At 39.7% G+C, this 18,325-nt stretch overlaps 1 protein-coding gene across 1 annotated transcript in view; it reads left to right on the forward strand.

Moving 5' to 3' along the window:
- The window catches only part of CAPZA2 (capping actin protein of muscle Z-line subunit alpha 2), a 32,494-nt gene extending 17,132 nt beyond the window's left edge, over positions 1 to 15,362 (forward strand). The window contains exons 9-10 of the mRNA XM_034431030.3: positions 13,149 to 13,211; positions 14,444 to 15,362. Coding sequence (XP_034286921.1) covers positions 13,149 to 13,211; positions 14,444 to 14,584 — 204 coding nt within the window. The 3' untranslated portion in view covers positions 14,585 to 15,362. The remainder of the gene's footprint in view (positions 1 to 13,148; positions 13,212 to 14,443) is intronic.
- Positions 15,363 to 18,325: the final 2,963 nt, after the last annotated feature.

Genomic DNA, 18,325 nt, shown 5'->3' on the forward strand with positions numbered 1-18,325 from the left:
TATATTTCATATTACATATTATAAAAGAAGTTGCCATTGCTTTCTTTATATTAGTGAAAAGTTAGCATTCTAATAAAAATGAACTTCCAGGTAGCAATAAGCAACCTGTCACAAGGTTATTACATTGTGTCTGATGTTGACATATAAGTATGGAAATTACATTGTCACATACATGTAACTTTTTGTCATTGTGACTTGCAGAATTACATGTATGTTCCTTTTGAAGGGAACCTTCACATATAAGTAGAAAAAATACTTAGATCTCTTTCTACAATTGACTTTGTAGAATTTTGTAATTAACAGAAGTAATACTTTGATTTACAAAGCTGAACAGATTTTCTAAATCATTTTGCTAAACTTTAACACAGACTATTAGTACTTAAAGCATTATTTGTAAGTAAAATTCATTGTAATGAACTATTTGAGATAGAAGATTTTAATCTAGAAGATTAAAATTCTATTTTAATATAGAAGATTTTCAAATTCATATTCTATTTCATTTTGAAAGCATATTTTATTCAATAAAAGTATTTTTTATAAACAACTGCTATTTCAGAAATAAAAATAGAAACTATATCTGGATATCTGGCTCCTAGCTCCTGAAAATATGAAACAATTTAAACAGAAGAAGAATTGAAGCTTTTCATGTTAACTTTATTTTTAGGCAAAACTAAGCAATAAAAATTGCTTCCATCAATTAAATCATTTGACTGTAAATGAATGGTCTTTTACTTGCTCTAGGCAGATAAGAAAAGGAGGAAGTTAGTGAAATCTATACCATCTGGAGCATTAATTTTAGGAGTCATAATTGCCTGTGTGTTGTGTGTGTCTTCAAGTAAGTGTTGATTCCTGATAACTGCACAAGTCCCTGCTGTTTTCTTGGGAAGTTTTCCGAAGTGCTTTGACACTGCCTGCTTTCTGGAGCTGAAGGAAGGTGACAGATTCAAGGTTACCCAGCTCGTTTTGTGCCTAAGGTGAAACTAGAACTTACAGTCTTCCAGTTTTTATCCTGTTATTTTATCCATTAAACTGTAATACATACATACATACATACATATGTGTGTGTGTGTGCATGTATATGTATGTATGTATGTATATACTGTGTTTCCCTGAAAATAAGACCCTTTCTTATATTTTTTTGAACCCTGAAATAAGCGCTTGGCCTTATTGCCGATTGGGCTTATTATCAGGGGATGTCTTATTTTGGGGAAAACGGGTATGTATGTATATGTACATGTACACACACATACACACATTGTGTGCACAATTATTAGGCAAGTTTATTTTGAAGGATTAATTTTATTTTTGAACAACTACAGTGCTCTTGGTCAATCCAAAATGTTAATAAACCTCAAGCCTGAATATTTAAGAAAATAAAAGTGAGGTTTTGGCTTTCTTAGGAGAATATTTATCTATGCACAATTATTGGGCAACTATTAGTGTGCAGAATTATTATGCAACTAAATAAAAAATGAAAATTTGCCCATCTCACTTGTTTATTTGCATCTGTAAGTGAGAATAATAAATAAACAACTCAATGTACAAATAAACACTTCTGGCATTGCAAAAAAATAAATAAATTGGACGTTGTCCTACCTGAACGTCCCTTTTATGCTTGATGCGCCGCCAATCCTACTTCTGGGATCTTGATTGATGATTGGATGTACTGAGTGCCTATAAATGTTTCTGCAGCCTTGGTACCGCCCCTTGTGGCGTTAACCCTTCAGTCTTTTTCACGAAGCAGATAGCGAGGACGACACCAACCCATCTTCAGGAACATCCCAATGCAGGATCACATAGGCAATGCTGCAGATAAGGAGACAAAAGAAAACACACACACCACCCACAGCAGCAATGGTCGACTATCGGGTGGGCCGGATTGGCGGCGCATCGAGCATAAAAGGGACGTTCAGGTAGGACAACGTCCATTTTCCTGACTCGCTGCGCCGCCAATCCTACTTCTGGGACATGCCTAAGTTCACCCATTGTCTGGGAGGGGTCGATCCATTGGCTGATCCTGGGTGGATATTACAGATTGTAATACACGTCTGCCGAAGGCAGCATCAGCAGAAGCAAAAGTGTCCAAACGATAATGGCGTACAAAGGAAGACAATGATGACCAAGTCGCTGCCTTACAAATGTCATCAATAGACGCTTGGGTAGCCCAAGCCGCTGAAGTAGCGGCACTTCGAGTGGAATGGGGTACAATGCCACCGGGCACAGCCCTTCCCTATAAATGATAAGCAGCTGATAATACAGGCTTTAAGCCACCGACCCACAGTATGAGAAGAGACTTTCTGCCCCATGGAAGCTGGTAAGAAGGACACCAGCAAGGCCTCAGTTCTTCTAAAGGAGGCAGTACGTTTAATATAATGCCATAAGGCTCTTCGGACATCTAAAGTATGCCACCTTCTCTCTAGAGGGTGGTGGGGGTCAGGGCAAAAATTAGGAAGAGTAATCTTCTGACTTCTATGAAATTTAAAGTTCACTTTGGGTATGAAAGCCGGATCTAGTCGGAGGATGACTCTATCAGGAAAAAATACACAGAGATCTGGGCAAATAGACAGAGCAGCAATCTCCGAAACTCTCCTAGCCGAAGTTACTGCTAGAAGAAAGGCCATTTTTAGGGTCAAATTACGTAACGAGGCTGAAGCCAAAGGCTCAAATGGGTCAGAAGTAAGAGCTTGTAAAACTAACGTCAAATTCCAAGTCGGAAAGCGGTGTATCACCGGAGGTGACAAATTGACTGCTCCTCTTAAAAAAGCCTTAATCTTTGAATTTTGGGAGAGAGGTTGACGACCTTCGCCAGTCAAGACAGTGGCCAAAGCTGCCACTTGCCGTCGAAGCGTAGAAGGAGCCAAACCTTTGTCCAGACCAGATTGAAGGAACTGTAAAATTTCAGAAATTGTTGGTGAAGTAGGATCCACAAGCTTGGTAGCACACCATCGGGCAAAGGAGGACCAGGATGCATTATAAATTCGAATAGTTGAGGGACGCCTAGCTGCCTGAATAGTTGAAATGATATCTGATGGAATATTATCCTTAGGATGATGCGTTCAAGTGCCAAACGGTCAACTTTAACAAGTCTGGATCTGGATGTTGAACGATGCCTTGCAGAAGGATCGACTGGTCCCTGGGAATACGCCAAGGTGACCTCACCGACAAACCTTTTAGATCGGCGAACCACGTCCTTCTCAGCCAATAAGGCGCTACCAGCAGAATCTCGGCCTTTTCCAATAGTATCTTCCGGATGACCCTTGGTAGAATTGGAATTGGGGGAAAGGCATACATCAAGCCTTTCGGCCATGGGCACCGAAGAGCATCATGACCTTCTGCGGTTGGAGACGGGAATCTGGTGAAATACCTGGGAAGCTGAGCGTTTCGAGGACTCGCAAAGAGGTCCACACTTTGGAGTTCCGAACCTGAGGGAGAGGCTGTGAAATAGGCGGGGGTGTAGCTGCCACTCTGAGGGATCCAGATGTTCCCTGCTGAGGTAATCGGCCTGCAAGTTGCTTCTCCCGGAAATGTGTTCTGCTTTCAGTGAAAGAATATTGTCTTCTACCCAAGCCATCAGCCGTTCCGTCTCTGCCATCAGATCCCTGGAATGCGTGCCTCCCTGTCTGTTGACATGGGCCTTCGTGGCCACATTGTCCGTCAGAATTAAGACGTGCTTGTTGTATACATGGGTCTGGAAGGACAGAAGTGCAAGCCGAACCGCCCGGAGTTCCAAGAAGTTGATACTGTGCCGTAGATCGGACGGAGCCCAAGTGCCCTGTGCAATGTGTGAGTCCAGGTGGGCCCCCCAACCATGAAGGCTGGCATCCGTCATTATGGTGACACGATGAGGTTCCAGAAACACAGTCCCGCATCGTAGAGCTGCGGATTGCCATCAGTGGAGCGATTTCTTGACACTGTTCGGAACTGTCACTTTGAGTAAAGAATCTGCCTGTCCCGACCTTTGAAATGGCAAGAGGAACCATTGAAGGAGGCGAAAATGACGACAAGCCCACGGCACTATTTGAATGCATGAGATGAACTTTCCCAACAATTGGGATAGTAGCAGAACAGTCACTGTTGGTTGAATAATCACCTGTCGAACCAGGTCCCTGATACTCGCTTGACGGGACAGAAAGACCATTCCTTGAAGGGAATCTATAACAGAGCCCAGATGAAGAATACGAGACGTTGGAATCAACTGGCTCTTTGGAAGGTTGAGTACAAAACCATGGCACTGTAGAGCCTGAAGGACCGCCTGCCTGTCGATGTCTGCTTGTGTTTTGGAAGATGACAGGATCAATACATGGTCCAGATAACAGACCATGTGGATGGAACGCTCCCGCACTGACGCCGTTAGAGCAGCTAGTATTTTCGTGAATGTCCGGGGCGCCGATGAAAGTCCAAACGGCATGGCCCTGTATTGAAAATGGCGTCCTTCAAAGGTGAAATGGAGGTATCGTCTGTGCTCTGGGTGAATAGGTATGTGAAGATAAGCCTCCTTTATGTCAACAGATTGCATCAGGTCTCCCTGTCGAATGCATGCTAAAATTGTTTGAAGCGAATGCATTTTGAAACGTCGATATAAAATGGAGAGATTCAGGTCCTTGAGGTTTAGTATACCTCTCCAGCCCCCCGAACTTTTTGGAACCAGGAACAAAATCGAATAGTATCCGGTCCGAAGTCGGTCGTTGGGGACCGGCTCTATGGCTTCTATTTCTAACAAGTGTTGAATCTCGAGTAGCATAAATTGACGTTTCAGGGGATTCTCTGACGTTGGACAAGGAAGAAAATGATCCGGCGAGGAGGAGGTGAACTCCAGTTTGAGGCCATGTGTGACAGTGTGAAGAATCCAGGCATCTGTGGAAGTGGTCTCCCACTGGTGGTAAAATGCTTGAAGACGGCCCCCCACCGGAACGAGAGGCAGGAAGTCATTTGCCTCGACGGAAGGCTTTCGAGCCAGAACCACGGAAGGGTCTACGGAAGCTGGCCTGGCGTCTTCCTCAGTCACGAAAGGTAGGCCTACCTGCAGAGGAGAAATATCCCTGATTGTAGGATCGGTTGAAATAGGATCCGCTGGTGCCAGGGTCGGTCCGAAAGGACTGCCGGCCGTAAGGCGAAGCCCTTCGGTCCAGTCTCCTGAAAGACGTAGGAAGAACCTTTCTCTTGTCACGGCCCTCTACGAGGATGGAGTCCAAGGCCGACCCAAATAGTGAAGAGCCCTTGAATGGCGCAGTAGTGAGTCTCCACTTGGACTTATTGTCAGCTCGCCAATGTCGGAGCCACAATAAGCGGCGAGAAACTACAGATGAAGTGAGGGCCCACGAAGCAAACTTCGCTGCATCCAGGGAAGCATCTGCCGCAAATTTGGCAGCAGCAAGCAGTTTGGTGATATCTTGTTGTATTCTGGCCTCCTCAGGGGGCACCCTGTCTCTCAATTGGCGAAGCCATATAAGGGATGACCTACTAAAAAATGAAGCAGCAGTAGCTGCTCGAATTGCCCATGCCGCCTCTTGATGTGTCTTCCTACACGATAGCTCAGCACGCTTGTCTTCCATTTGCAGGCCGTCCCCAACATCACCAGCCAGAACCGAAGAAGAGACAAGGCTAGCTACAGGCTCAACTATAGACAGTAATTGTAGCAATGACTCTTAAGTCTGGGGCGGCACAATACATCCGCTTGTCATGGCCAGAGGGGCCAGCCAAGGAACCAGGACGTTCCCAAGGTCGCTGAATCACCTGAGCAAACAAATCAGGAAATGGAATATAATTGTGTTCAGGTTGAGGCATTTTAAACAAAGCATCAGACACAGATGGCTAGTCTTGTGAAGAGGAAGGAGGGTCAATGACTTTGCCCATATTAGTGGCTACCTTAGCCTTACGCAACAAGGAAGAAAAAAGAGCAGGTTTGAAAAGTTCCGGAAAAGGAGACTTGTCAGATAAAGGCTCATCATCTTCAGACATATCAAAGTCATCAAAATAATCCTCCTCATAATCAGAGCCTTCTACGCCCTGGGCAGTAGAAGCAGCCTTAGATGTAGATGGTTGAGGTACAGATGTAGAAGGCATTGGCCTTGCTCAAGCTACAGTTAAAGGCTGCGTTGAAGAGTGTTGAAAGGTAGACTGCAAAAAATTGGTAAAAGCTGGAGATAGCATAGTTTGAAAATCAAACACCTGACCAGGGACAGAAGTAGTCATCAGTTGTGGTTGCGAAACGGAGGTAACAGTGACAGGATCTGGAGCCCCAGATTGCAACTGCACCGTAGGAGATGGATGATGAACATGGTCACCCTGTGCACAGACCAGATTGTGGCCTTGAGGCACGAGGATAATGTCGCCCTGTGACCAAGCAGGAAAATTGAGGATTGGACATAGGAGGCACAGGAGACTGGACCAGAGTATCCTCAGAATGTAAAGTAGGAGATTCCTCAGATTGTAAAACAGCCTGAGCCTTGGTAAACTGCTTTTCCAGAGCATTATGTAATCTGGCAGCTTGTTTGTCTATAATACCGTCCGCTGAAACAGATTTAGCGACAGGTTTTGGCACGCCTCTGGTTTTGGCCTTTCTTTTTCCAGCCGGCTTAGGGGAAGGAGCCCTACGAGGGGAAACCTCCCTTTCAATATCCGATGAGACAGGGGAATCAGCCATAACTCCCAAAACTACAAACAGTATTATTATTAAATAATATTTTTTTTTTGTTTTTTTTTTGTTTTTTGTTTTTGGTAATTTGTTAATCAACTAGCTATTAAATGTATCAGTAGAATTATTAAATTAAGTCCTTTTTTTTTTTAAACGAAATAACAGTAAAAACACTAAAAATAGTCACTTCCCTTCAGCCAATGGACAATCTGGCAGGATGAAGGACGAAAAAGGTGGCTGCAAAAGCTTGTTGGCAGGCCACGCTGCTCTTCTCCAGGCAGCAGTCAGTGAAGGTCCCTCAGTAAAATGGCGACTGTAGCAAAAACTCTAGAAAGAAAGGCAGCTAAGCACACCTCGTAAAAGGAAGAGAAAAACACAAAATTAGCTAACAACCTGAACCAGATCAATAGTTGAATGTGGTAAGAAAAAAACACAGTCTCCACAATCACACACAGCCCAAGAAATAAATGTCAGAGGCCAGGTAAAGTCAAAACAGTAAATGGCGGGAAAAAGCCAACCGTCACTAAAACGCCATTGCACATCAGCAGGGTATGCTACAGACGAGCAGGGACCCTGAAAAAACTCCACTAATGCCGAAATTGCTCAGGTGGAGGCTGTCCTGATGTCGGACAAACCACCGCGATCCCAGCGGCACCCCTGGGGACTCAAAATGCACCTCACAGTCGGCGCAAGAATAAACACGCCACCAGCCTTACTCACAACTGACTGGTCCGGCGCTCCGCTTCTCCAACCGTTATGTCCAGACGTCCCCACAGCCGGGCTGCTTTAATAAGCGCCTCTCAGTGTTTTAACCAATAATAAGAACAGGCTGGATCGGCAGTTTGATTACTGACTGAAACCGCCGTTCGCGCTTCAGAATGACTGGGGGAAACAAGAAAATGGCAGATCGGTCGTTAGGCAAGAAACGCCGAATACTGCTGCTCCGGAAAGGCTCCAATGATTCCAAACGCCAGTCTCAGCAAGACACACAACAAAGTTTGAGTTTAAATCCAAAAAACAAATTCACTCTAATTTTTTACTCTGGAGGAAAGGCACTCAGATGTACTCCTTTCCACTGAGTGAAAAAGACTGAAGGGTTAACGTCACAAGGGGCGGTACCAAGGCTGCAGAAACATTTATAGGCATTCAGTACATCCAATCATCAATCAAGATCCCAGAAGTAGGATTGGCGGCGCAGCGAGTTAGGAAAATGAACAATATAGCCACTCTTCTTTTCAATAACAGTCATAAGACTTCCATTCATGGAGTCTGTCACTTTCTTGGTCTGTTGATGATCATCTTTTTGTGCAGCAGCAATGACAGCCTCCCAGACACTGTTCAGAGAGGTGTACTGTTTTCTTTCACCATGAATCTGCCATTTAAGAAGGGCCCATAAGTTCTCAATAGAGTTTAGGTTAGGTGAGGAAGGGGGCCATGTGATTATTCTTTCATCTTTAAGGCCTTTACTGACTAGCCACGCAGTGGAGTACTTCGATGCATGCGATGGAGCATTGTCCTGCATAAAAATCATGGTCTTGAAATATGCAGACTTTTTCCTGTACCATTGCTTGAAGAAGTGTCTTCTAAAAACTGGCAGTAGGTTTGGGAGTTGCTTTTGAGTTCCATCTTCAACCCAAAAAGATCCAACTAGCTCATCCTTAATAATACCAGCCCATACCTGTATCCTACCTCCACCTTGCTAGCCTCTGAGTCGAATCTGGTCTGTCAAGAGTCACTCTCATCTCCATCAGTCCATAAAACCTTTGAAAAATCTGACTTCGGATATTTCTTGGCCCAGTCTTGCTATTTCAATTTATGTGTCTTCTTCAGTGGTGGTTGGGTTTCAGCCTTTCTACCGTGGCCATGTCTCTGAGCACTGAATACCTTGTACTGCTTGGCACTTTAGATAGGTTCCAGAATATGACAGCACTGGAGGATAATGAGTTCCTGACAGCTTCATATTTGATTCTTCTCAAATCTTTGGCAGTTAATGTGCATCTTTTTTTCTCAACACGTTTCTTGCAACCCTGTTGACTATTTGCAATAAAATGTTTGATGGTTGTGTGATCATGCCCCAATATCTTAGCAATTTTGAAGAGTGCTGCATCCCTCTGAAAGACTTTACAATTTTTGACTTTTTGAAGTCAGTTAAATATCTTTTTTGGCCCATTTTACCTGAGGAAAAGAAGCTGCGTAATAATTATGCACACTTTGATATAAGGTGTTAATCTTCTTAGGCCACACCCTCATTACACAAATACACATCACCTGATATGCTTATATCCAGTAAGCATTCAAGTTTATATAGCTTGAGGAGGAAATATGTATAAAAATGATGATATGGTCAAAATACTCATTTGCCTAATAATTGTGCACTGTGTATGTGTGTACACATATGCATCAGTGGTGGGTTTCTTATCGGTTCGCTCCAACTGTCAACTAGGTCCTCCCACTACCTACCTATATTTGTTTGTTTTTAGCCCAGTTGATAGGTGCAGCAGAGCAGACTGCCACGCCTCAGCTGTTCTGAAATGCAGTGCATGTGCTCGAACTGGTTGTAACACCGGTTGAAACCCACCACTGATATACATATACACATACATACATTTATCCAAATTTATGTAGTCTCTTCACAATATAAGCATAACATTAAAAATAAAGTCAATAAAACATCTACTATAATTAATTTAATTATAAACCTGGCAGCCTCTTTCCTATTCCCCAAAAGTTTTCCAAAAACAATTCAGTATTGTCTAACTTTTTGGATCATCAAGGCCTTAAGGAGATAAAAGCAATGGACTTTCAGGAATCTTTCCTCTTAGAAAAATATTGAGTGCATCAATTCCTCTTAAAAGAGGCTAAAGTTATCTGAGGGCAAAGCCATATGAAATTTATGTGGTAAAACCAGTACTTAGAATTTATTTATTTTATTTTATTTGTTTGTCAGATGTGTACAAGATAGGTATAGGTATAAAGATAAACAAAGGAAGTAAGTCCAGATAAATGGGGAACAGTAAGACAGGCACACTGTCTGCACGCTGGTGCACGCTGGTAGGCACGCTGGTGCGCTTATGCATGCCCCCTTTACGGATCTCTTAGGAATGGGGTGAGGTCCACAGTAGACAGTTTGAAGTTGAAGCTGTGAAGGTTTGAGGCTATAACAACTGAGTTGAGTAGAGCATTGACCACTCTGTTGCTGAAGTTGTATTTTCTGCAATCAAGTTTGGAGCGGTTTACCTTGAGTTTATATCTATTGTTTGCCCGTGTATTATTGTGGTTGAAGCTGAAGAAGTTGTTGACAGGTAAGACGTAGCGGACAATTTTGTGTACTATGCTTAGATCGGACTGCAGGCAGCGCAGTTCCAGATTGTCCAAGCCCAGAATTTCAAGTCTGGTGGCATAAGGGATTCTATTGTGAGTAGAGGAGTGGAGTACTTTTCTCGTGAAATACCTCTGGACCAGCTCAATCGTGTTAATGTCCGATATACAGTATGGATTCCAGGCGGATGAGTTGTATTTAAAAATTGGTCTGGCAAAGGTTTTGTACGCCCTAGTTAGCAATACAATGTTACTGGAGAAGAAGCTTTGCAAGATTAGGTTAACAAGTCTTAATGCCTTTTTGGCAATGCTGTTACAGTGAGCTCTGGGGTTAAGATTGTTTGAGATGAGTATGCATCTCATGAGGTCCTTGACAAAGCGAGAGTCGTCTACGAGATCACCCAACTTGTGTTTGGAGTTCTGATTTTTTTTGCCAATGTATAGGATAGAGCATTTATTCGTTGAGATTTGGAGTTGCCAAATTCATAACCATTCTGACACATAGTCAAGGTCGCTTTGTAGGGCAGCAGCATTGTCAGTAGTGTTAAATAATTTTACATCATAAGCGACGAGGACACAGCTTTTAATATGATCGCATAGGTCATTGATGTCAAGCAGAAAGAGTGTGGGTCCTAAAACGCTGTCTTGGGGGACACCGCGATTAAGAGGTGCTGGATTTGATTGGGCCCTCCCTATTTTGACTATTCGTTGCCTGTTGGACAGGAATACGGCTATCCACTTGTGCGGGGATCTGGAGATGCCATAAGAACTTTCAGCAGTAGTTTGTCATGCATAACTGAATCAAAGGCTTTACAGAAGTCTATGTAAATTGCATCTATTGCTTTACCCTGGTCAAGATGTGTGGTCCAAGTGTTTCTACAGTGTAGGAGTTGCAGATTACAGGACAATTTTTTTCTAAAACCAAACTGCTTGTTAGATAGCAGGTTATTTGTATCTAAGTGGAGGGTGATGGATTGGTTTATAATTGATTTCATAATTTTACAGATGATGCAACATAGTGAGATTGGTCTGTAATTTTCTACTAGACTAGAGTCTTCCTTTTTAAAGATAGGTATAACCGTGGCTAATGACCATAGGTCGGGCAAGGAGCTGGTTCTGAAGGATACCTCATAGATTGTGCATAGAGGTTCAACTAGGGCAGTGGCAAGCTTTGTCAAAAAGTAGGCACATAATCCATCAGGGCCAATAGATAGAGATGGCTTTAGATTACATAGTGCTGTTTCAACATTATCTACTGTAAAATCAATATGTAGTAAATTGCTACAATTTATTGTATGACTAGGAAAGGGGGGGCAGCAGCCATTGCTGTCGACAAAGACTAAACTGAAGAATGTTTTGAAAAGGTTGGCCTTAGCAGTTTCTTCGTTATAGTCTTCCCTGTTAGGCCCTTTTAGGGGTAGGATAGTTTTCTAGTCTTTCTGCCAAAAGAGTTTGGCATTTATGAAATTATAGAAGGCTCAGGAGGAGTTCAAGTTTAACAACTCTTCTTCCTGTTTGCAATGGTGATTGGTACATTTGGCCTTTATCTGGCGGCATAAGGCTTTGTTGCGGTTTTTAAAGTTGGCTATGTAGCCAGTTTTGTTTTCTCGCCAGAGATTTTTTCTTAGATTGTAACTTTCTTACTGTTATGGGTAATTTTTATTTTTTTTGGCTTTAGGGCTTATTTTAGGTACGTATAAATTAATGACTCGATTGACTTTGAGCAAAAAAGTGTTATAATGGTCTTCTGCAGTTATCCAACCTGTGAACAGAAGGTGCCAATCAGGAGATGCGAGGTTGGCAGCTATGAGATCATAGTTGGCTTTATTAAAGTTATAATTTGCAGTCCCATCATTATGACCCTCTTTGCAAGGACACAAATTGAGATAAAAATCTATCATGCTGTGATCACTGTTGGAAAAAGGTTCTTTAACTTGTAGGCCATAAACTGAGTTTAAGCTATTGCAGAAGATGAGATCTAAGCAATTGTTGAGCCTAGTGTTGTTCGTTACCAACTGCTCTAGCCCCAGAGTCATAACAGCATTGAACAGGGTTGCATGTATAAGTTCAGTTGTACATTCGTTTAGGGTCCAATTAATAAGCGGCAAATTGAGGTGCCCAAGAAAGATAAGGTGGTGCGGGCAGGAAGCTGCCCCCGTTAGTAGTGCTTGTTCTGTGACCAATTGCACTTGGAAGCCAATTCAAGATTATAGCACAACTGTTATATGCCTGTGGTGAGTCTTAGCCACCAGTAGCTAAGCAACTGCATTTCATACCAGATTGTTTGTTGAAAGCAGCACTCCCCAACCATTGCAGCTTGGCGGCCCGGCTGGGAGGGAGGGAAACTGGGCTGCATGAGCAGTGGGCTGGCACGTATGTGTGTGTGAGCACAACTCAAGTTGTGTGAGTGGTGGGCCGATGTGTGTAGCTCAACTTTCACAAGTTGAGCTGTGCATGTGTGTGCACCAGCCCGCAACTTGCATGGCCTGGTTCCAAATAAGGTACTTGCCAGTAGTGGACCACATCAGGGGATTCGGCACCCCTGGTTTAAAGGCACTCCATGTAAAATACATTGCAATCAGATAATTCTTGTAGAATGTCCACTCATTCAGTGACCATCCAAAGTTATAGTGGTAATGGACAAGGGGACTTACAACCATTCCTCATAGTTGCGGCTGTAACAATGTCCCTATGGTCATGTACTCATGATTCAGGTACCTGGCAATTGGCTCACAATTACAACTGTTGGATCATGTGATTACCATCTGCGACCTTCACTGCCAGCTTCCAACAAAGATAGTGAGAAGCTGGCAGGATATGGCAATCACATAACCATGGACATTGCAACCACGTGAGATTCACATAACAGTGGCCCCTGGAACTGCCAAAACTAATGCCATAAGTTGGCGCATTACCTTGTTGCTAGTTCCAATTACCATTGTTAAATGGCGAAAATCTAGAGTCTATACCTATTGTGATAAAGCTTGTTAATCTGAATGGGTAATAATATTATTTTGTGGCTTTTCTGCATCTCTTATATCATCCTTTAGATATAATACTGATAAAAGTGTCACAATTTAAACAAAATAGCTATTCTCTGAAACTTGTGTACTGTATTTGAAATGACATTTGATCTTAATACTGATAGTTATCTATTTATGGTAGCTTTAATTCAGAAACATTTTCTTTTTTATAGAATGAAACCCAAACAGCAAAGGAATTTGTGAAGATCGTAGAGGCTGCAGAAAATGAATACCAGGTATCATGGTATTTTATAAGATGACTACTACTACTACTACTACTACTAATAATAATAATAATAATAATAATAATAATAGTAGTAGTAATAATAATAATAATAATAATAATAATAATAATAATAATAATAATAATATTTATATACCGCCCTTCTCCCAAAGGACTCGGGGCGATGTACAGCCAGAATTAAAACATAAATATACAGATATCATGGTTAAAATTAATTAAAATCATTAAATAGTTTTGGCCGAATTTTAAAACCCAAAATTAAAACCCAATTTAAAATCATTCAGTTAGACAGCCCCGCCTGTCGGAACAGTAGGGTCTTGAGGGCACAGCGGAAGACCCGGAGGTCAGAGATGTTACGAATGTCCGGGGGCAATTCATTCCAAAGGGCAGGAGCTCCGACAGAGAAGGCTCTCCTCCTGGGTGTCGCCAGCTGACATACTTGGCCGACGGCACCCTGAGGAGTCCCTCTCTGTGGGAGCGAACTGGTCAGTGGGAGGCTGTTGGTGGCAGATATAATCTCAACTATTGTTCAGAATCTTGCTGGGAAACTTTTATCTTGTTCCTTTTATATTATATGTTCAAAATAAGATGAAAGGCTGTTAAATTCAAGATGATTGCAATACATAGAATAAAATTTACGAACCATATACTTAATGACAGGAAAAATATAAAAATCAATGTGCAACCATTCAGGATGTGATCACAGAGAGATAACATTTGGCAGGTCACTTATTTGCAATAACAATTATTGTGGAACATTATTTTATCAGTATGGTAACAGATGACATAGCAGATTTAGACCAAAGTCCAATCTTCTATAGCGTGCTTGATTCTCTTTTCTCCACTGTTATATGATACAATTGATTTAATCTTGAGTTCTTAATTATAACAGATGCTGGGAAAGGAATATATCATCTGGTAAAAGCATTCTTGATACTTGACCTTACAAATTATAATAAATTATATTTATAATTATAAAATATAAACCATATGTTTTTCCCAGTGAGTTAGAATACAGAGGTACTGTATTTAACTATATTATTGTTAAAATATGCTAAGGTTTGATTTATATCATGTTTCTATTTAATCTTAGAATATCGACATGGAATAAATAAAGATGGAAAAAAGTTTTGGAACATAATGATAAAGTATACAGTTGGAAATGTGTTGCTTTATATCAACAAATTGTGCATTGTTTAAGAAATGTTTTCTTTTTTGTTACAGACTGCTATCAGTGAAAATTATCAAACAATGTCGGACACTACTTTCAAGGCTTTGCGCAGACAACTGCCAGTTACTCGCACAAAGATTGACTGGAACAAGATACTGAGCTACAAGATTGGGAAGGAAATGCAGAATGCTTAAAATGAATGTGGCAAATATGAATAATTTCGTTCTTCTGTACAAAATAAAGTTATTGCAAAGGTATTCAAAATTGTGATGTATCACCTTGGCCATTTGCCATTGAAATAACTATAAGTAGTTTGGTTAGAACACAAGGCTTAGGTAACTTCCTCTTTTTATTTGTCCATTTGTTTCTCCTTTACAAAGTTATAAAAAAAATCAGTGTAGCTGAAATGTTGAGAGCTTCTGATATATTTAGATTTTTATAATGATATGCCTATAGTTTTCAGTTAAATTAAACAGTTTGAAAAAAATATTTTTGCATAAGATTATCCCATGTTGCTTGCTTTCATGCAAAAGGCAGCTTACCAAACACAATTCCTTTGAAAAGATTTGTTTCTGGACAACATGGATTTTAACCATGTATATTGCAGAAAAATTCTGCCCCTCCACTATTTGAAAGCTGGAGAAAAGCATTTCTATATCCAATCCTATTCACTTATTTAAATAGCTTGATGTTAATTTTTTTTTTAAAGCCAAGATCTAATTTTAAGAAGTTGAAATTAAACATTAGTGCTTATGTTTAAACTGCATTTAATGTTCCATTTGACAGCACCTCAGATGAGTTAGGATTTTATCAGTCATCAAGTTATTTTTATCATGCAGCATAATTGTATTATAGCAAGGCATATTGTTATATATATATGTAATCCTATACTCATTGTGTGTCTGTCAGTTTTTTCTTCAATTGAAATGTACTAAAAATCAGTGTGAATTAAACATGCAAATTTTCTATTTAGTTATGATTATCATTTCAAATATATATCTTGCAACAAGTTTAAGAACTTATTAAGCCCATAATAAAAATAATAATAAAATAATGAAGGCAGAGATAAGGAGGGAAATAGATGTGTGTGTGGGAGTTGCAGTGGAGGCAGTCCCTTCCAAAAATGGCTTGGATCAAGGTAGCAGTCATATGATGTTTTGTTTAATGACCAATCACTTAGCAACAGAGTTGCCAGTCTCAATTAGAATTGTTGTGGACTTTGTAAACTGATTCAAGCTCATAATGTTGCTGAAGGAGAAAATTAAAAGTTTCCATTTCATATTTACAATTACGGAAGTAAATTAATGAAATAAAGGAAAGGATGAGAAAATTTAATAAATCACAGTATAATGATGAGATAATGCAAGTGAAGATAATTGCTTCACTTACTATTATAATAATAATTATTTCAGTTCTGCTATTTTTATTTGAACTATTTTTATTTTATTTGAACTATCAGAAGACTATCAGAAAATCAACTTTCTCCAGAGGCTGCCATTCTGCCACATATTTTTTTTCAGAAAATCAGTTCCTTTTTTCCAACTGTTTTTTATATTGCATATAAGTCTTTTGGACTACTTACAAAGCAGAACAGAAGTAAGATACTGCAATAATAGGATTTGCTGGGCACTCTCTTCATGATCCAGGCACATTCCTGTATGAAACAGTTACAATGTATAGTTTTATTTCCATACCACATTAGGTACAAGGTGAAAATCTAGCAAAAAATTAGATTTAAATGTATGATTCCTATTAAGCTATATTTTCTAATTATTACATAACATCCCTCAAATGTTGATATATATTGTATAGTTTTGCAGATTTGGTAAAATAAAACTCAGAATAAAAATAGTTGGTAGAGGATGGCTTTTACATTAGGTTCAATAAATCTACTTATTGATTATTGATCACACATGTAAGACTTAATTAGATCTAGTTACATTCTTTGATGATACTATATCCACTCATACCAATACAGTTAATAGACCTCAAATTTAGATGGAAAATGTACAGATACGGTGAGAAATCTTAGTTCTTCAGTGCGAATGTCAGTTATATAAGGAGAGGAGGCCGGTACTCCCATTATGAAAATCCTTAATTAAATAGTTCAGTGAAACCTCCAAAGCAAATTAAAAGCAGGAAGTTGTATTTGGAAAATTTTTAAGTGGTGCATGGTATTCTTTTTTGTACAATTCTATTTTACAGAACAATATTTCACATTTATCATTAGAATTGTAATAAATAATGAAATTTCCTAAAATAAAGATATAAATTATCCTATTGTATTATCCTTAAAATATTTTGTTAATATGTAAAATATTCAAGTTTCAAAAGTAGGTGATGTTCAATATATCTATCCTGAGATAAAAAACAACATACGCAGAATGTCTGTCCAGTAAATTTATAATTTATTTGCCAGGTGGGCATAGAATACTGCTTGTTTTTTCTGTTGTTTCCATAGGTGGTGTTGAAAAATCAACAGGTGTTACATCATGGATAATGCCATTCTTTTCTCTTCTTAAAAAGATCCTTAGTAGGATTTAATTATTCTAAAAAGCATATTAATGCTTTAGCTACTATTGCCACTGCAATAGTGTGTAAATAGTAAATATCACACAATAAATTAAATAGTTTATTGTGTGATAAAGTAAAAATGGTAATGCTTTTACCATATAGTCATGCCTTAACCAAGTGTTTTCCTAGGTTACTACACAGAATGTGGTGGTCATCAGCCTGATGACTGAGTCTGTTTGAGTGTACTATGCCTATTTTGCAATAGTTTTACTAATTTCAATTAATTTTGGAGTCCCAAAACTAAACCTTTACAGTATATGGTCTTGATCCATATACAACTTTATTTTGAAATAAGCCTACCCATTAATAACATGTTTGGTGCATAGAATTGTAAAGAGACATGTACCACACTTTCTCCTATCATTTTCCTATCTCCTATCATTACTGTAGGCAGTATTTTCCCTCTTACTTTAGAATTACTAGTCATATAAGGAAGGAATGTCTAACTGACCTTAGTTGATCTCAGAAAGACAAGTTGTATTTATTTAATACTTGGATAGGATACCTTCAAAAAATCTGAGGACTGGGAAGATGAAATATTCCAGAAGGTAATGCCAAATCATTTCTGTCCTGTTGATTAAAAAAAAATCCTGCATGTATATGTAATTATCAGGAATTAGTCAATTTGAGAGATTTATTAACTAATATAGATTTAAAATGTTATTGCTATCAAATGCTTGTTACCTTATTTATTACTTTATATTGTTAAATTAGTAGTTTATATTTCATTTCATCCATTCGGCAGGATTTATTCAACTTCTGCTATCTGCAATTAGTATTGCATACTAAAACAGTTGATGGGCTTGATGGTTTTTCTTCCTCCAAATGCAGCTATAAACATCTCAAGAGGTTGGGGGAATATCACCTCTAGGGATCTCACAATTTCTCATGAGAATTCTGAAAGGTTACATTTCTGCCTGACATGGGAGATTTTGATATTTAAAATCTTACATTTAAGGCAGAAATAGCAAATGCACTGTACTCTTGACATTAAGCAATCTTAGAAGACTATGCATAGATTTTAAAAAGTTGCAATAGCGCTTAGATTTATATACCGCTTCACAGTGCTTTACAGCCCTCTCTAAGCACTTTACAGAGTCAGCATATTGTCCCCAACAATCTGAATCCTCATTTTCCCAACCTCGGAAGAATGGAAGGCTGAGTCCTGTGAGAATCAAACTGCAGACAGCTGGCAGTCAGCAGAAATAGCCTGCAGAATTGCATTCTAACCATTGTGCCACCATGGGTCAAGCAATTTGGTAGTTCTGCAGATGAAATCAAGATCCCAGAACCCCAAAATGTCATATTGATGCCTTTTTTAAAGTTGTAGGAAGAGATTGTTAATGCCTAAGAAAAGTACT

This window comes from Pantherophis guttatus, chromosome 7 (genome assembly GCF_059756535.1).
Source record: "Pantherophis guttatus breed Tessera chromosome 7, ASM5975653v1, whole genome shotgun sequence".
NCBI classification, from domain to species: Eukaryota; Metazoa; Chordata; class Lepidosauria; order Squamata; family Colubridae; genus Pantherophis; species Pantherophis guttatus.